This window comes from Poromitra crassiceps (genome assembly GCF_964638095.1).
Source record: "Poromitra crassiceps genome assembly, chromosome: 14".
Taxonomy (NCBI): Eukaryota; Metazoa; Chordata; class Actinopteri; order Beryciformes; family Melamphaidae; genus Poromitra; species Poromitra crassiceps.
In genome coordinates this window covers 44,316,019-44,336,926 of record NC_139633.1, presented here as the reverse complement: position 1 = coordinate 44,336,926, position 20,908 = coordinate 44,316,019, and the positions used below count along the sequence as shown (strand labels likewise).

Here is a 20,908-nt window from a genome sequence, read left to right as displayed (position 1 = left end):
ATATTAACTGAATGTAAGTTGAATAAATAATGTTAACTGAATCTAAGTTGAATAAATAATGTTAACTGAATCTAAGTTGAATAAATAATGTTAACTGAATGCAAGTTGAATAAATAATGTTAACTGAATGTAAGTTGAATAAATAATGTTAACTGAATGCAAGTTGAATAAATAATGTTAACTGAATGTAAGTTGAATAAATAATGTTAACTGAATGCAAGTTGAATAAATAATGTTAACTGAATGTAAGTTGAATAAATAATGTTAACTGAATCTAAGTTGAATAAATAATGTTAACTGAATGCAAGTTGAATAAATAATGTTAACTGAATCTAAGTTGAATAAATAATGTTAAAGGGAATATGAATATATATTTAATCTCACGCCCCTAAGGTTTTCGAATCCGTTGAAATTTTTGAAATTGGTTGTTTACAGCCAGAGATATCAAGCATCTCTCACATTATTTCCATGTCGCTCTGACACAAAACGCGTCAGAGCGACAGGGCCAGCCTTGCGGAAGTCGAGGACCTATGAACTACAATTGTTGTGAGCCATGGTCCCGCCTCTAGAGGTCCTCCACACCCCTTCAGAGGTCTTGAACAAAAGCAAAAGGCAGCCATCTTTTTCCACCACCTAGCCTGCTGTAGCTAGGTTAGCTTTCCATAGCTCCTTGCAAAGAGACCATATCTCGGGAACGGAAGCACTAACAGACACGGGACTGGCGGCATTGGAAAGCTCGTCAAATTTTACATCTAGTAGTAGGTGCGTTGAAGTAACAAAATCAACGCTGAGCAATGTACCCGTTTTTACACATTATTACAGAAAATAGTTACAACATCAGATGCGCGTAACTCCTACGAAAATGCCTTAAAATGCATGAATTTTTTTGTGTGAAGACATCTCCCGACATATATACTTCGGTTTAAATTTGGTGCAATTTGGAGGCAATTTTATTTTCGATTTTTTCTTCTTCTCCTATAGCGCTTTCAGACAGACACGGTTCTGGTTCTGGCTCCGGCTCCGTTCTGGAGTCTCAGAACCTTGGTGCTTTCTGGCGAACCAGCCCGTGTTCACACCAGTTTAAGCGGAACCAAAGTGGGAGGACATTATTCGGTAGTCCTTCTTCAGTTTATTTTTTATTTTTTTAAGTTTATTAATTATTTGGTCTGGCGTTCGAGTGAACCCAGCCTTGGCCCTCTCTTCTGCAAGTTCGGCATATGACTTGCTCTTTCTTGTACTGCTTTCTAGCTTTTCTTGAGATTCGGTAGATGCCCAAATCGCCACTAAACATTTGGTTTCCTCAGGAGACCACTGCAAATTATTTTTCTCTGTGTTGTCACTGCCTTCTTCTCCTTCCTGCTCGTTTTCACAGCATAGAATGAGACACGCCCACTGATGATGTCACGGTTCCCAAGGAAAACCAACTATTTTTTGGTTCCGCTGAGAACCAACTTTTCAGGTTCCGAACCAATTATTTTTTCGGTCTGAACGCGTCAGCCAGTTCAGATTAGGGTTCTGGAACCGGAACCGGCACGGAGCCCTGCCGGTGTGAAAGTCCTAATAGTGTATTATTGTCGAAGCCTTCTTCTTCTTCTTCTTTGAGTTTTATGGCGGTTGGCAAACATATATGTGCATTACCGCCACCTACTGGAGTTTGATATCAGCCAAATGCCTGAGGGGTGGGCATGGAAACGAAGGCCACGCGAGCCCAGTGCATTGTGGGAAATGTAGGATTTCGAGTCCCCGCACCCGCACCTCCCCCCCACCAGCCCCCCCCCCACACAGAGTGGATTTCTGTTGATATCTTTGGCTGTGAAGAAGCAATTTCAAAAATTTCAACGGATTCGACAACCTTAGGGGCGTGAGATTTAATATATATTCATATTCCCCACGGGAAAGCCATCCTTTAACTGAATGCAAGTTGAATAAATAATGTTAACTGAATGTAAGTTGAATAAATAATGTTAACTGAATGCAAGTTGAATAAATAATGTTAACTGAATGCAAGTTGAATAAATAATGTTAACTGAATGTACCGTAAGTTGGATAAACTGAAAGTAAGGCGAATAAATGTAAAGTGACAAAGTTGTTAAACTCACCAGCAGGTGGAACATGTCCACATCCAGGATGCATGGGGTGTTTTCTACCTGGGGGTCTGGAACCAGAGCTACACACACACACACACACACACACACACACACACACACACACACACACCTTGTTTTGTTGCCCGTCTGTGCCCATTTCACATCTAGGCTACAGGTGTACAATTCTAGTTTTCATATTTGGTAGCCTGGGTCAAATTTGGTAGCCTGGGTCATGTGCACAAGCTGGTTGCGAGAGGACTTCAGATGGCTGGTCTCCCTAAAGCCCTTGGCACACCAATCAAACATTATCCAACAACTGTGGATAATGTTTGATAAAACACAGACAAACAAGGATTGAACATGTGGAATCTGACCAAACATCTCCAAACAAGGACAGACAGTCATGGCACACAAACAAACATCTGTGTTTGTTGTATAATGTTTTATTGGTGTGCCATGGACTTAAGAGAAGGGCTAAGCAGCTAGTGAGGTATTGTTCAGTATCTGCTATCATTGGTAACTGCTAGGGATGTCATGATATTTCGTCCCACGAAATTTCGCGATATCAATGTCCCATGAAATTTCGCGATATCAAAACGTGACGATATCACACTGTACTTCGGAATCATGCCTGATGGTTTATGTAAAAGTGACACCTATCTCCTGAAAATATTATTGGTTGCATGTAAAAAAGCTATGACCAGGTGTTGGCTCCAGAGAAGCCCTCCTACTGCTGGACTTTTCGTAGGAATCGTCAACCATATACATCTTATGGAAAAGATGACATTCATTCTCCGCCTCCAGAAAGACAAGGGGGAAAACCTCTGGATACAATGGGACTGTTACCTGCAGGAATCTGAGACTGGCTAGGGTTCTTTATTTATTTTTAATTGTATCTCTCTCTTTGCCCTCTCGCTTCCATCCAACATTCTTTCCTCTCTCTTCCATACTTGAAATAACAAAGTTACTAATATAAGAAGATCTGCACCTGGAATACCTCTCTCTAGCAAGACCTCATGTTCGCTGCCCCATTTGTACTTGCATGATTGTTTTTTGTTTCTATTTCTGTATACCTGTCTGTCTTTGTCTATTTTGGAAAATTGACAAAATAAAGAGTAAAAAAAAACAAAAAAAACGTGACGATATCGTGGAGATGAAAAACTATAACCCAAGAAAAAGAACCTCTGAACATGCTGCACTGACGGGCGGGCACTGATCTGTATTCTCTCTCTATCTTTTCATTGCTTTGCTTGAAATGGGGACTAAACCGACGCTCATTAAATAACCGACAAGATTAAATGCGCTATTTATAGATTAATGCATTGTTGGCGAAGTTTGCGCAACACTTATTCACGTTTCCCCATGCGGTTATCCCCGTGCGGTTATCCCCATGTGGACCGCGTGTTTCAGTGGATGACAGCAGCGCACTGGCTGTGTGTGTCTGCCTGCACGGACGGACACTCTGACAGGGAGACCCCGCCGGTCCAAGTGGCAGGCGAGATGTCTCCCCTCATATCTAAAGACTAGACCTACAGTAGTCTGAAATGAACTAGTTCGTGCCATTGTTTCCACGGGCACAACATGATGCAGCTCTGTACTCCCGAAACAATTTCTAATTGTACGTTACGATTACCATGTCTAATTGTACGAGTAACTTCAACTTGATACGTTTCAATAGTCAATTAACGCTGCGCAATGCTCAACATTAATTAATTGAAGAGGAATCATCCTCTTAAGAGGGTGACAATTAAATATGAAGATAGTACTAGCCTACACAATACACAGCTCGTTGCCTGCATAAGTTATTTAAGATATAGATTGTATAGTTTATTTTTCTTTTAGGCCTACCATGTAACAAACGGTTAGTTTGTGACAGTGTGACACATTATATTGCAAGATAAGCCTCATCTTCCATGTTGTTTTCTAGTTATTGTAACAATTTCCAACAACAGCATTTGTTTTGCATTTTGTGTATTTCAAATAAGACTATTTTTCGAGGCATATATTTTCATTATTCAAAATCTTATGGCAAAAATCATAATCACGATTATTTTGATTGATATTGAGATCACGATTATTTAACACGATTACTCATTGACATTGAGAACATCATGTATTTATTGAACATTGACACTGGCTTTTCTTTTTAACATTGGATGTCTTTGGATTTTAGATATAATTGAAAATAAATAAATAAGTGAAAATAAATAATAAAAGTGCAAAGATTTAGAAATAAAATAAAAACTAAAATAAATATACAGTATATGCAGGCCTACTATGTTGCAGTGAACTGCCACAACCAACTGCAACTATTAATCTACATTCAATATGTTGGTAAACATCTGAACTAGTAGTCCTTAAACCTAAAATCTAACCAAATGAGAACGCTATTGAGTAACGTTCGTTTACATTACATTAAATTACTCATTTGGCAGATGGTTTTATCCAAAGCGACTTACGTTTAGGTTCATAATAGGCTATTGTTAATGTTTATCTGTGAGATCGTTAGCTGTTGAATGCATATTCATGCATCATATCAATGCGGTCGCATTGTAAAGTGTCCTGAATCGATGACTGTGTTGTGGCAGGAGTAACTAGATGGGGCTTTGTCTTTTTGTTCATTTAGCGTTATTTCTTGGTCATAGACCACTTTGTGAGTGGATTTCAAGTGATTAAACAGAGGGAGAGGTCGTGTTGCGGGGTGCTGCCACGACCGCGCATATCTTGACAGGTGGGTCAAAACTCGCAATTCCGTGCTGTATATTCGCATCGCTCTTGATGTGTAAGTTACACATCAGTTACACATCAAGAGCGATGCGAATATACAGCACGGAATTGCGATGCGAGTTTTGACCCACCTGTCAATCACAGGCACAGACTTGGAACAAACAGTGCAAGATATGCGCAGTGTAAGGACCTTTAAACTCGGCGAAACCATAGTGTTTCCACCCCACATACATTGTTTCACCTCTCTTCTCGACCAGCGGCTCTCTTTCTGTGAAATAAGCGGGGAGGAGAAACGTGCAGTGGCTCTTCACACGACAGTCACAACTCGAGCTGGTGTGCTTTGGGCTTTGGAGGAGGGGCCGAGCAAAGGAAGGGGTGCGCTTGATTTACAACACAAGACAGAACGAGAGAGACAAGAGCCGCAAAATCGTTTGATGTCGATTATCTTGTTTTCATAATCGTGGACAGCCCAAATCGTAATCTAGATTAAAATTTGATTAATCGAGCAGCCCTAGTTGCCAGTATGTGGCACTATGACTATGCGTGTATCCAAATTAGATTAAATGCGGCACCGCACTCCTTTGGGCTCCGAACAGTGCACTCCCCAAGTTTGAAGTCAATCAGGCGAATGGTTCTCGAGATAAACCTATTTTTGTGTTGCCAGTCGGTGGTGCTATGTTGACTTGCATGAAAGTCGGGACTGCAATACGGCGAGTTCCCAGCAGCACGAAAACTGGGCATCGCACTCCTCAAGTTTGAAGTTGGTCTGACCAACGGTTCTCGAGATACACGAAGGACAGACAGATACTGCTGGCATTATAGGATAGATAGATAAAGTGGATACTGTCTGTTAGCTTTACACCCACTACTGCTATCATCCTGTGTATTAGCATCCTGTGTCTTAGCATCCTGTGTGTTAGCATCATGTTTGTTTGCAACAATGTGGTTGCCAATTACTGCAATTAGGCACTTTTCTATCTGACTGACTCCGAATGTCTGACTGTAATTTGTACCTTGTAGCATAAATACATCTGTGTGTGTGTGTGTTTGTGTGAGTACCTGCGAACAGTCTGGTGAAGTGTGTGTGTACTGTGGAGAGTGGAGCTGCAGTCCAGCAGGCAGAGCCGAACCTGGCCAGGGAGCTGAGACAGTCATCCTGAGAGTCACACACACGCACACACACGCACACACACAGTTAATACACTCCGCTTAGGGTCAGGGATGTCAGTGTTTGGTTAATTTTACTTTCGATTAGCCGACAGTGGCCTCACACCCATTGGCGGTAACTAACTGGTTAATTATTTTTTTAAGACATAAAATAAAAGACAGTGGTGCGTGCCTCTCAGTCCAGGGCTTAAGAAAAAACCCTTGCAGCCTGCAGCAAACAGGAGCATTTTGCGAGGTGTTTGGAGCTTATACCTCCATGGTTTGGAGGTGTACTGTGTGTGTTTATTTATTTGTGCTTTTACAACACTAGGAATCTCGCACGCTCGATTCCTAGGCTCGCCCGTCCTGCAGCTCACTGAGCTGCCCCTGCAGCTCGCATTCGCAGCTCGGCCGCTACACGGCCTTGCCCGCAACTCGGCTGCTGTGTGGCCAATGAGACCAGCATCACCGATGATGTCATCAGTGGGATTTATGACATCACTGATGATGTCTGTGGGATTTATGACATCACTGGGATTTATGACATCACTGATGATGTCACAGTGGGATTTATGACATCACAGATGATGTCACAGTGAGATTTATGACATCACAGTGAGAGACAGTGGGACAGAGACAGAGAAACAGAGAGACAGAGCCCCAGCTCACATTTACTGTATATACTGATGTAGAAAAACTTTTAATCCCTGCATTTCACCATTCTGCACCGCTCCCTCTCCCCATTCAGTGTCAACCTCACTCCACCACACAAACATGCTCTATCTCACATTGGAGAGATGGGGGAGGGGCCTTTTGCAGTGTGCCTGCAAACAGCAAGCTGGACTCCACTCAGGGAGCTGCATCGTATGCCTTATAATCACGTACAGTTTTGAAGCTATGATTTAGGAATTGACATGTTTATTCTGCACCAATCGATCAGATAGCAACCAAAGACGGCTTAAGGCCACATTCAGATACAATCCGTCGAGCCGTATTGTCGTGCGGCTGTAGTACGTCGGGGTGGGCGGATCTCACTTCACCCCCCTTTCTTCCTTGTCCCCTTCAAACAAGCATGTTTGTGAGTGAACAAAGGCTGGAGGCTGTTTTGTAGCTTTAGTTTAATTTCTCGTTTCTCGTTTCGGTTTGATATCTGCTATTTCATGCTGAACACTTTATTGGCATGTAGCCTACTCATTCAAGAAATTTCTTTCAACAGTGCAAACAGCAATTTCACATAGCTATTCTTTTGAATAGTACAGACCTGCAAGAGTTTACATCATTAGTGCAAAACATTTTACATTTCAGATTAAATCTTCTGAATAATTAGGTTATTGAAAAGTATGGATTAGACTAAGGATATCTCTGATTACTGTAACAAGTCTTACAGCTGCAATCGCCTACTGTTGTAAGCAGGGTTTGTACAGCTTTTGAGAGTAAAATTCAAGCATTTTCAAGGTACCTAAACCAGGCTCTCGAAGCCTTTATTATCACATCTAAATATATTGGCAATGTGAAAAAACAATGGCATTGTGATGCCTGGTGAGTGAGGAATTTTTTTTAGTGCTCCCTGTGTCCTGCGCATTGTCCACAGCCTCTCGCTCAGGCTGCTGTAACATGACTAGGGCTGCCCCCTCCACGTCGATTGGTCGATTGTTTGGTCGACGTGCTCTTGGTCGACGAGATTCACGTTGGTCGAACAATCGCTGGTGTTAATAATTTCATATGAGAAATTAAATTTCATAAAAATAAAAGCGATCCGGAATGAAGTAGCGTGCCGCGGAAGCAAGTTGCAACACGGACCTTTTCTAGAAGCACAAAGGGAGTGATCCAGGCTGGAGACAGGCAACCACAGCTAGCAGAAAGGAGAGGAACCAGCAGAGCCATGGAATTAACAATTAATGGCTCAGCTATCAGCGCAAACAATGGACACGAGCGCATTACGCACCTTATGAGATGAGACTGAGTCATCAGTGAGACTGGACGTCCAGCCGCATTCACTCACAGTTCACAGTTGGTACATACACTCCAACTCCGGTAATGTTAGACAGGCTGTTATAAGATGTTACTGGAATAAATCGCAAAAGCTGTCTAGCTGTTATTTCTACCAACTAATTAACCATGCGACGTGTGCTAACGTTACATAACCATTGCACAGGCTTTCTCTGAACTGAGCAGGTGGCCAGGTGTTGCATGGCAGGCTGATCAGTCAGTCCATTCCGGTAATGTTACAACGCTGCAAATAGCTTTTATTTATAATGATCAGCTATCGGGTATAGTGTGCTCAGTCAGTGCACTGCACAAAATCAGAAAAAAAAGTACACTGCAAAAAATGAAAAGAAAAAAGTACACTGCAACAATATATATATATATTTTTAGACCCCGTTTTGACCAATCGATTGGTCGGAGCTGTGGTCGATTTCTGGTCGACCAGGATCATCTTTGGTGGAGGGCAGCCCTAAACATGACACCGACTACATAACATAGAGGCAGCAGTGCCAGCGGACTGAGTGGAGACTCCGCTCGGAGAGTTTACTCGCTCAAATAGCTTTGTACTGCAGTGTCTCTGGAATAAGGGACAAAGCGCGTCCCGTATCAGTTCAAAACGGAACACGATTCCGTATTTTAAGGGACGGTTGGCAACCCTACAAGACGGTAATGTTATTAGCGGAGTTTCTGACCAGGTGGTAAATCCATTAGCAAGCAGCTAACGTTATCGGCCAAAACAACATTACAGCAGCTACAAGCAACAAGGTCCCTCCATGAACTGAAAACACAGCCTCGACTCTAGTTTCCCCTCGATGTCGGTCACATTGCTGCCGTCTGGCCAGACGGGCTTCACTAGATAAATATTTATTTCTTTTTGTGTGGACTTTTTGCTGGAGTCTGTGTTGTAGTTTGTTTTTGCTGGCAGCTAGCGACGAACGTAATGTTAGCCACTTCCTGTTAGCCATCTTCTTCGTTGGTATATTTCCGGCCATGAGGACAAGAGGCAGGCTCGTGAACGTGCAGAACGTCACATCTGCCAAATTTGCCGGGAAAACTTGACCAGCGACGAGTAGAAAATCCTGCAATATCTTTGCAATGGGTGAAGGCAGAGAGACGCGGCTGGGCTCATTTTTTAAGTTACAGAACGGCGCATTCACTCATTGGTCATAGAAAACACTTTGTGAACGTTTATTTTCCAGCCAAACTTACGGATAGTACCTTTAAGTCAGAATTCTGAGAATAAAGTCACAATTCTGAGAATAATGTCAGAATTCTGTGATTAGTCAGAATTATCAGATTAAAGTCAGAATTCCAGTGGCGCTGGAACGAGTTTGCAATTAGGGGGACTTTTTTTTTTTTTTTTTACTTTTTCAAGAAAGATTGACTTTTTTTTGGACGTTTGGATGATTTTTAGCCATATTTAGAGGAATATCTCATTTGAAATTAACATTAGGATTATACTGTAGTGATGTCATTATTCAGTATTTTCTCCTTTTCTCACTCACTTGGTGACCTGCTCTCCCTTTAGGTCATTTTACAATTACACTACAACAGACAGCAACAGGCAGAAACACTGAACTTATTATTATTATTATCACTTTGAAACACAGTGCAAAACTTGTCATCTCAACACAAAAATAAAATAACAATAACCATATACGATTATAGCAGCAGCCAATGACAACACATTCAAGCCATCCTAAAGTGCATTAGTGAGTGCAGTACAGAGTCCGGGTCTGTCTGACTCTCAGGTGTAATAATGCCACAACGATCACGGCTTTAACAAGCATCACAGGCTGTGTAAACAGTGTAAAGTGGGCTCTAAGCGTCAGGGGCAGTTGCCCCCTCAGATTTTGATTTTGATTTTTTTTTTTAGGGGGACAAAATTTTAAGGGGGACAAAATGTCCCCATGTCCCCCTGCTTCCGGCGCCCATGAGTTTAATGGCAAAATTCTAAGATTAAAGTCAGAATTCTTTAATCTCAGAATGGAGTACAAATACAGTACAAATAGTATTACAAACTATTAAATTAATTTTAGCAAAAAAAAAACAAGGCTAGGTCAGAACCTAGCATATGGCCAGCGCGATAAAGCATTCACGAGCATCGGCACTCAAATCTGCAGGCAAATTGGACTGGATAAAGCCAGATATAGCGCCCGCTTGCGCTGGTCAAAAAGTGTCTTGGGTCCCTAGATTTTTGTGATTTTTGGGTCACAAGCAAAAAAAGGTGGGAAACCCCGACAGGTGCTACAGGGTTCTTTCATTCTAAAGTTCTCTCTCTCAGCAGCCTCAGAGCACTGACCTGTCTGCAGGGTAAACTTCCAAACAGCGGCTTGTCCTCGTCCACCAGGAGGCGCTCTGCGCACAAACACACACATGCAACTTTAAACACAACCTGGCTAGTTACCCTGTGTCATGTGCTTGTATTGAATGGATGGTGTCAATAAATAAGGCTAGGTTGAAACCTAGCATATGGCCAGTGCAGAAAAGCGTTGAGGAGCCTGTTGGTTGGAGCAGCATTGTTAACTCATTAAGTGCCATAGACGACCTAACTCGTTTTACATAATCCAGCGCTTGAGTGCCAAGGACGAGCTAACTCGTCTTACATAAACATTTTTTTTTTTTGACGGTGGGACATCAATCAACCCCTTTTACATCTTCGAGATAACTATTGGAGCAAGACAATGTGTGTAATCTATTTTACCGACCACTAAGTGGCGACAGAGACAGATAGAAGCCACAGCCACGGACCCGTGGACCAAAAGCAGCCTCCTCCCGCGGAAATGGCTTGGCGATTTTACAGTCAGAAGCCCGGAGACACACACACAGAACGGACAGAGATCCCCTCCGCCCCGGAGCCGCGGAGCAACGCGCGAACACACACACACACACACACACACACACACACACACCGCGGGAGCAAGCCATTCAAGGAAATGGCGAGGCGATTTGACAGTAATCCATTTCAGACTCGTCTTGCCCGAGAGCGGCCGCACGCAGACAGGCAGGCAGGCAGCAGCAGCAACGCGCTTCTGACACGCCCGCTGTTAGAGCCAGGAGGAAGGAGGAGAAGACACACGGAGGGAGGAGTTTGAATGAGAGGGGTGTTTCCTGTTGTTATGGAGGAAATTACTGTTCAAAACTATTGTTTAGAATGTCTGACGGTCTTACTGATGCCAAAAATGAATGGTTAAAGTGACTGTTTCACAAAAAGCCATTTATCTCTGAATAAATTTCCAGACGCTGAAACCATGCTGTACTCAACGGCTAATATCTACATAACTACTAACTCTGCAAACTAACTCTTTTAGACAGAGAAAGCACACATTCTATTAGTTATTTTTAGATGATTGGTGTTCATGAATTCTTAACAGAAAAGAATCCTCGGCTGTTCTAAAATGAGCCAGAATCGTCAAAAACACCCCTGGCACAACTTACCTACAGGAATGAAAACATGGCTGGCATTCAATGTGTTAATGTGGAGGGCTGTCCGGTGATGTTCAAAGTTCTTTTGAGTTGTTTTCTTCAGATTTTTGTCTAAATCAAACCCATTAAGATAAAGTTAATAAATTGTCATGTCATCACAGAAGTGGGGGTAGTCTGGCTCCAGACCTTCGAAGTCCCGCCCACTCCACAGTTGTGGATTTGGCTATTCTTGGTCTGGCATCGTCACATGCAAGTGCGTTTTCTCTAGTTGAAAATCCTGATTCACATTTTGCTAAATAATTATAATAAAAAGATTAATTAAAGATTTTCCTTTTTCTTTTGTGTGTGCTGCTGATTTCTACTTATACTTCAAATAACTTAAAATACACCTGTAGATTACTGTCAAAAGTGCCACAACTGGCAATTGTCAGACCATACATTTTAAATTCATCTTATAAAAAAAAAAACATTGACAGGAAGTCTTCTCCTGAGCCCAGCTACCATTTAGATACTGAGAAGAACGTTCTCAATGTTATTGTCATACAGAAACATGCTGTTTTCACTACACTCACACTACACTGCAGCGGACAGGCGGACACCGCCGGTGGCTGTCATGCGCGCACACACTTGTATTTACTCGGTGCTGACTAACATTTACTACAGTTAACGTTAGCTTAGGGCTGGGCGATAAAACGATGTTGAAAATTTTCACGGAAAAAACGGCCACGATAACGATGATAAATTTATGAGCTGTAATTTCGATAAAAATATTTTCAGTGTTGCGTTCAAAACCCCTCAGAAACATGACCGCAGCTTAGCACAGCAATGCTTATTGTGAATAACGTGTCGTTTTTTTGGGGTATTTGAAGGCAACACCGAGTGGAACCAATGGCATCAATGGAAAATAAACCATGTGATGCACGCGTTTGCGGAAGAATCCCTTCTGCTCAGAGCCTCGGGCCCCGTTCCAATACCCATACTTCCATACTATTTAGTAGGCAAAAAAAGATTTAGTATGTCCCAATACATAGTATGTCAGATGCAGTATGCCAAGAGTACCAGGATGTTGTACTACATCAGCTCCTATTTCGGAGTATGCATCGATGCATGCTGCTTCAGCCAAACTTCCCCACAATCCTTTGCGCAGCAGGAAGTTATGTCTTCTTCTTCTTCTTCTAATGTTTTATGGCGGTTGGCAAACAACTTTTTGTGCATTACCGCCACCTACTGGAGTTACGTCGCACTGACTGAGCTGCGTGTTCATGAATGAGATAATTAACTTTAAGAAAGCCTTGAAATATGTTAAAACCAAACAAGCATGGTGTGTACCAAAACATGCATATCTTGATTCCTGTTTAGATCTCTGACTTAATGTTTTTGCTTTATTTATTTGATTTTGTTTATTTGATTGTCTGTTCCAATTTTGTAAATGTTTAGTCTGAATTTTTTGTATAATGTACTGTTTGTTACTGCCAGACTTTGTTTATTGAAAAAAAAAAAAAAAAAAAAAAACACTCAAATGTGGCGCTGCGGACGTCGGCGGAAGTGAGCAAGAGGTCGGAGTTCAGGAAGCTCACGTGACGACAGATGTAGTGTGTCCCAATAGTATGCATTTTGCATGCATGCTGCACACTACAATCCATACTTTGTGAGGGCAGCGGCAGTACATACTACAAGAAAGAAGTACAAGTATGGGTATTGGAACGGGGCCTCGCAGTCGGCTGGCTGAGTTGAGTTGCTGTTACTAACCAGTTAGAGCCTGGCCTGGCAAGAGTAACATAAACAGATGGAATTGATTTGTACACGGGAGATAAAGCTGCAGCAGACAGTAGTTCTGGTTATGGGTAGCGGTAGCTGGCTGTCATGAATGCTATCAAATTAGCATCTACATCGCGTTAGCTAACGCTAACGTTAGCTTACGCGCTAACGTTAATATCTTCATACTTGACAATCTTGCTAACGTTATGCTATCTGTTAGACCATCTATAGCAGCTATCCGAATAACATTACACATCTATGGTTTAAACAGTCTTTGCTTCCTTTATCAAACCAACAGCAGCTAACTATAGCTGCATAATCAACACCTAGCCTTGGACCAAGACGTTCATTGCATTAATTTAATGCAATGAACGTAATTAATGCAATGAACGTAACGTTGCATTATGTTGTTTTAATGATTAAAACAACATAATGCAATACACACAACAGAATAAGCACACCAAAGACCAGTGGTATAAGGGAAAACAAGTAACAAGCATAGAACAATTATAATAAGATGAAAATGCAAATGGATCAAGTTACATTAAAAAGCCATAAGTGAATAGTATGGACAAACAGATGACTAAATATAGGGTTATCATTTAATGACAACAATAGCCATTGAGCTGCATTGAGCCTCTCTCATGAGAATACTTTGAATTGAATTCAACTTAATTGTAACCGGTCAGAGATTAATAGAGTCGTATCTTATACATTCTATATCGCTCTGCATTGAATTTTAATTGTGCCCCTAAAATTCTTCATGTGCTTTTTATGTGCAATTAGTGTTATTGATAAATTTATATCGTGATAAATATTGACATCGATCGATATAAGAAACCATATCGTGATAAAAAAAATTGCCATATCGCCCAGGCCTACGTTAGCCTAACGTTAACAGCTAAGCCTTAGCTGTCCACTGTCACTTCGGCATTGGAAGCTAACTGGACAGCTAAGCTAACGTTACTGGTCTATATGAAACAGGCAATGGGCTCCTCATTCCATTACCGTTAACTTAATGCTGGTTTCACCGTCGCTTTGGCAGTTTTCTCTGTCTGTTTTCCAGAGGACATCCACTCTCTTCACTGTTCAAACAATAATATGCAGTATGGGCAGCCCAGACAGATTCAGCTCCAGCAGGCAGCGATCTCTCTGCCATGCATTTCCTTGTTCCAGTCCTCAATAATGCTGTGGGAAGGAGCCGCATGTCCTTGTTCCTTTCAAAATAATTTATTTTCTTCTTTTTTGTTTTGTTTTCGTTTGGCTTGTTTGCGGAGATGACTGCGAGGATGAAAGTCGCTGTGTGGGGGGAGGCTCACTTTTAAAAGTCTGTAGGCTATGTGTGTCTGTGCTTTGGTGCGTCTAAGTGTCAGTGTGTCTGGAGGCTCACCGCGGACACCAGAAGCATGTCTAAATATACAGCAGCAGCAGCAGCATCCATTAACTGACAAATAGTCCGAACAACACACACTCACTGCTGTGCCACACATCTCTCTGCAAGTTGGTTGCAAAAATCATATCTAGGCTACATAAAAAATAAAAAAAATAAACAGATTTGCATCGGAGAAACCAAATCTCATCATATTGGGGGTCCATGGCCACAATGTGAACTAAATTAGGGCTCCTTAGTATGAACAAGGTTGGGAATGATTTACAACATATTAATTTATGTTACATCACCACATGGCCATCTTGGTAGGAAAATAACAGGTGATTGTAATCAATGAACAGGTGATTAACAGGTCAAGTGACACAAACAGCCAATGAGCTGTGTGTATTGTAGCGGCATATTGGTAGGAAAATGCTTGTGACATCATGGGAATAGGCTTGGAGTTGTGAGGAGCCGGGGAAGGGGGAGTAAGGGAGTTACTATCTTGAAATCCCATAGTCTTTGGGTACAACGTGATGTCAGGTTGTACTACATTTTGTGCAGTTTTGAGGGCAAAAAAAAAAGCAGTGTTGAACCCATAGAGGTCACTTATGCGGCTGAAAATTATACAAATGGTACAATGGTAACAGTTTGGTCTCAAATGTGGAAATTCTGAACAGAATTCTTCACACACCACCCCAAAAGTCATATATATTGGTTAAAAGCTGAAAAAAAGTGTTTTGGAGGTAAGTTACACTTTAAATAAACAATTAGGGCACGAGCCGGGCTAGGCTAGGGCCTAAATTTTAGGCCAGTGCAGGGCTCTGTGTGTGTGTAACTCTCTCTCTGTGTGTGTGTGTGTGTGCACGCACCTATAGCCTGGATGGTGTAGGCTGTGCTGGCCCAGGTTACCAGGGGCACCCGGGGGTCCTGCTCGTTGGGGTTGGTCTTCAGGCCGACCTTATAGGTGGAGGTGCCGAAGGTCGTGATCATCTCTCTGATGCTGCTGGAGAACGGGTTCCTGAATGATAACATCACAGTAACATCACAGTGATGTCACCACTCCCACGCTGACATCACACTGACACTCTGAAGCATCGACTGTACAGTGTATATAGGACATCATGTCAGTTCGCCGAAGGTGAAGCCAACACATCTCAATCGCCCCATGGTGGCTGGCTGCAGTAGGTCATAAGCTCCACTCCAGGTTAACGGATGGGACATGAGCCAAACGTACACGTCAGATCATTTCCCCCCAAAGACGATTTCTGTCATTTTACACTGCACGAAAAACCTACTTTCCGGGACTTTTCACAACTGCAAAGAGATCCACTTTGCAGGTCTTTGTGGCACTTTTTGGCAAAGTGGGGGACAGTACCACATAGGTGCTGCTGGCGTTTTGACCCACAACTAGGCCGAGGTCATTTTTCAGTTTTTTACAGATTCTGAAATGGCAGACTGTAAGCTTTCAAATGATGTGTCACACATTGTAATCTGAAAAACATTGAAGGAGATATGCTTATTTGATTGTTCACACTCTGGAAAGTAAGAAGCTGAGAAATCGGCCCTCAAAGTTGGAGAAGTTTTTCACACCTGAGGCAGCCAGGTAATGGAGGAGTGAACAATAGCTGATCACAGTCACTCCACTGACACACTGGAAGACAGTCCGCAAGTAAGACAATGATAGAATGTATGACTGTTTTGGTGATGGGCTTCATACACTTTCTGTAATAAAACATCTGAAAGCAAAAATCTTATCAAATGGGGTACTCGTGGTCTAATTTTGAGGCATCCATGCTTTTGTCACTTCTCATCTGGATTATTGTAATTATTATTACATCTGTGCCTTTTATGTTCTTTTTGGGCTCCTTGTGCAGAGCAAATTCCCTGAGGGGCAATAAAGGTTTCATTCATTCATTCATATAATAATAATAATAATAATAGGATATAATATGAATAAGGATTTGATAAGGGAGTTCAGAAGTTGCTGAACAAAAATAAAAAACACAAAGACATTGGTTTCAGACTGCTTCAACTCAAGCTAGTTAACTAGCAAGCAGCAGATAAGCAAACACGACAGACAGACAGACAGACACACACACACACACACACACACACACACACACACTGTGGCTAGCAGGCCTCGCTAGCACACTGAAGTTTTATTTTGTTCTCAACAAGAGATGGTTGTGATGGGGGTATGCTAGCAGTAAATACAGAGGTGGGTAGTTTAACCACTGTGTTTCCTCTCATTGATTGTTACAGTTGATCTGAAAATAGGCGAGTAATCTATAGGCTATGGTTTATGTCCCGCCAAAGAACTTATTGATAAGAAGCGCTGGCGAGGGACAATCACACACAAGAGACGCGCCATTTTGGAGACACCACGCAAAAGAGGCTATTTTCGGGCCAAAATGGCGGCAGCGCTGGAACTGGCTTCTTTCCTTCAATATTCTTTGTTACTCTCAAAACGTCAAAACGTGCGAAAACATTTATATTATACAGTCTATGGCTAAAACACACATCTATCCATAACTAGATGCTCGCACAGTCCTAAAACAGAAACAAAACTTGATTAAATACTCATACTCATGATTAAATACAAACTCACCAAAGAGGAAAAGCCAGGCAGTGCTTCACACTGCTGCAGTCATCAGTAATTCCCATAATGTTGTCTGTCTTCTGCGCCCAGACTGCACTCGCAGATAAAGTTTAAAGAATCTTACTTAATCCAACAAGATTATCTCACGGGAAACACCAAAGTTACAGCTGGCATTCCTTGTGAATTCTGCGTGTCCACGTTGTTTCAGGAATGTAAACAAAAGCCAATACAAGACTGACCCCTTTGTTCAGCTCATTTCCAGCAGTAAAACAACTCAAGTTTTATTTAACAAGATTAATGTTATTTAATGACCCCAAAACATCTTCATTTTATATGGAATGGATAGTATACGCTATGGTGTACTACTGTGAACAATGAAAAAACAATTTCTTCAAGAAACACGAGTGGCGGTCCCTACGGATAGCAGCTGTCACCGCATGTTTCTGCAGTGTCCGCATATTGAGTCCCTATGCGGTCATTTACTTGCCCGGAAAGTAGGGCTGGGCGATATGGCCAAAACATTTATCACGATATGTTTTCTTATATTGATCGATGTCGATATTTATCACGATAAATATTCATTAATAACAATAATGTTCAATTTACAGTTTTAAGATGAGTATTCTAACTTAGACCCCAAAGAAACCAGAATGTTAATTATGGTTTATATATTTATTGTCAGAATTGATAGGTGACAAAACACATCTGTTCGGTTCCAGCACTCGCCCCACCATCTTTTGACGTGACCCCCATGTTGTATTTGTTTTATGTAAACTTGTTTGGGCTAAAAACGTTGTGTATGTTGTTTACAATAGTTAGAAATGCATTTATGTAGCATTTACTATTGATCGGTTTCAGTGGTGTAGTCCCGGCAGAACGCGTGGGAACGGCGTTCCCATACTTCTCCAAGCAGTGTTTTGTGTGTGTCAACGTGTGTGTGTATGTGGAGCCAATAAAACGAGTGAATCTGGACAAAGTTGTCATTCGTCTATATTTAAGGTGGGCTGAATGATTCACATGGCATCAACTCGTGAGTCGTGGCTTGAAGGAAGAAGGAAACGTTCCACCTTAAATTTAAGGTGGGCTGAATGATTCACATGGTATCAACTCTGGCTTGAAGGAAGAGGGAAACACTCCACCGGTCCACCTTAACTAGCTAGTAGTGGCATTTTAAGCATCAAAATGTTTTTTTTCTCCCAGTACCTGACGAGATAACAAGTAAAGATGAAAAGGCAGCCAAACATCCTTTCATTTTTCGGACCAGTTGCGAAAAAGGTACGTTTACAATCATTTAGAAACAATGTTAAAAGCTGTTTTGGCACCAGGCAGGCACACGCCCCCTGGGCCAAATCAGCTACACACGGAAGCACACCGGTCCGGTTTCTCAGTTTCTGCACATGCGCAAGCGGTGTACATTTTACTATGGAGTGCACGTTACATTACCGAGATTTATTTTCAATTAACGCTAATCAAAAGTTAGCGTTAATCACCAGATTGCAATTTGCAACGCCAGAATTCGCCACAAAATGGTAAGTTACTTGCTAAAAATGCCAGCCGCCGTGCCAAATGATCAATTATGCAGCCTTGTGCAACTTGCGTGATGCTTGAGACTTGTTTAGCTTAGCTGTTTGTGATAACTGACTCTGTCATGGGCTACTTCTGCAGTGTCTAGAGGACACAATAAATTATGTGTGTGTGTCAGTGTAGTGTGTGTGCGTGCGGGGGGACCTGTGCGTGTGCTGGGGGAGGGGGGTGTTCCGCAAATAGGTGCGTTCCCTCACTTCTCAAGATAGCACTACACCTCTGATCGGTTTGATTTTATGCACCAATAATTTGGAAACATGTCTAAATGCGGCCACTAGGAGGCAGTATTGCTTAAGTTAACATCAGAATGCCTACATGTTCAGTAGAAGAGAATGAAAACCAACAAAGAATATACATTTTATATCAATTTTAGCCAGCAGTAGGCAGCAATACAGGGAAATCATTCACAGGCTTTGCATACTAGAACGTATCGTATGTTATGTTATGATAACCTACCTCAGCTTCTGTATGTGGGCTCATCTAAAACAATATCCCATGTTTGCTTGCAGAACCTTTTATTAAAATATGGTGTCGGTCTCCCACTTCACATCTGAATCGTCATTTGTCATTCATTGTCATCATTCATTTGCCGTGGGCAACACGACAAATTATAATCTATGTAACACTAGGCCTACTACAAATGTTTGAGTTAACGCTAATAGCTTACCAATGGATAGGTGGAGCCGCCGGTGACCAAAACACTGATTCGTGTCCAGTTGTTTAGGGCTGCTGTCTGTTGTGATGAACACCATGCCGGTCCTCGCCAAGTCCCCATGATGTCGTCCTGGGTCCAGCTAGTTGCAGGGAGGCTAGCGGTAGCATGCTAACGTAAACTCATGCTCTCGTGCCACTGGTGGTGTTTCCCGTAATGCTGAGGACTGGCTGCCGACATATTTTGCACCTAACGTTGGTCTGTGCTTTGTCAGACAGACAACTGACTGATAAACTCAGTAAACTGATCCAGGGCAGTTTTTAGAGTACAACGACCCTCGGTTTTGCTTGGACTGCTAATTTCCTCATTTAGCAGACTGCTAGGAGCTGGATATTGGAGAGCTGCAATGTGCGGCCAGAATGAGTTGTGACTGTGAGTGGGAGAATGAGCCGAAATTGTGGAAGCATGCACTTGTTTCTCTGCTGTGGGATTGGTTAAAAAAATGACTATCGAAATTACAGCTCATAATTTTATCATCGATATCGTGGAAGATTTTATGATGAAATTTATCGAGATCATTTTATCGCCCAGCCCTACCAGAAAGCAGGTTTTTCATGCAGTGTTAGGTAGTTCTTATCACACTGATGGATGTTCCAAGTGCTCATTTTACTGATACGTTTGTTTTGAAGTAGCTATTTGACAATATCAAAATCGTCATACTCCCAGTATGATGTCATGATTGAGAGCTGTGACAGCCACTCTCAAACCTCCGACAGACGGCGGCATGGCTGAGGGGGCGTGTCCCAACTCAACTGCACAGACTCCCCGTCCGAATGACATCACACAAGTATAATGGTTGCTCGCTGAAACAAGATGTTTTGGCTTCACTTTTGCATAGTGGGAGGAAGTGGAGACACGTCAGCAATTTTATTTACAGTCAATGGTCTAAAGTCATAGATCACATTCACATAGACTCACGGTGGAGTGAAGTCCACTCTGAAACCTTCTGGAGCAGGAGAGTCCTCGCTGTCTTTATCTGCAGCTGCGCACACACGCGCACACACACACACACACACACACACACACACACACACACACACACACACACACACACACACAGTTAAGAACCACTGTAATACTACTGAAAGCTTTTGACTGACAGCTCATAATTACCGTAGGTTCCCATCATCTCTAAGGGCAGAGCTATACTTGCTCTGAACCTTGTGTGTGCATGATGGCTGCCTCGTGTCTCCTGCGGCCGTTTGGAGTGTAGTGCACGACCCGCACTCCAAATGGACACAAGAAACGGACACATAAAACGCATGCCATCGCAGAGCCAACAGAAAGTATAGCTCTGCCCTGAATGATTGACAGGTGGTGCTGAAACAGGAAGAGGACAAGGACTGACTGTCAGTGTGTTTCCTGTGGGCGTAGTGTAGGGCTGCTATCTGCTGATTGGTCGTCTTCAACCAAGACTCCAGACTAGGATGATCCACACTGCAGAGACAAGATGGCCGACATTCAGACGGCGATGGCGACAACGACAAGCTTAAAATGTAATAAAAGAAAAC

General features: G+C 42.3%; 1 protein-coding gene across 1 annotated transcript in view; it reads right to left on the bottom strand.

The window, feature by feature from the left end:
* Nucleotides 1-20,908, bottom strand: part of ubr2 (ubiquitin protein ligase E3 component n-recognin 2) — a gene marked incomplete at its 5' end in the record, with an annotated part of 209,586 nt that overhangs the window by 62,095 nt on the left and 126,583 nt on the right. The window contains 6 exon segments of the mRNA XM_083650803.1: nt 2,100-2,167; nt 5,874-5,970; nt 10,249-10,304; nt 15,372-15,520; nt 20,316-20,379; nt 20,746-20,834. Of these exon segments, the coding sequence (XP_083506929.1) occupies nt 2,100-2,167; nt 5,874-5,970; nt 10,249-10,304; nt 15,372-15,520; nt 20,316-20,379; nt 20,746-20,834 (523 nt within the window).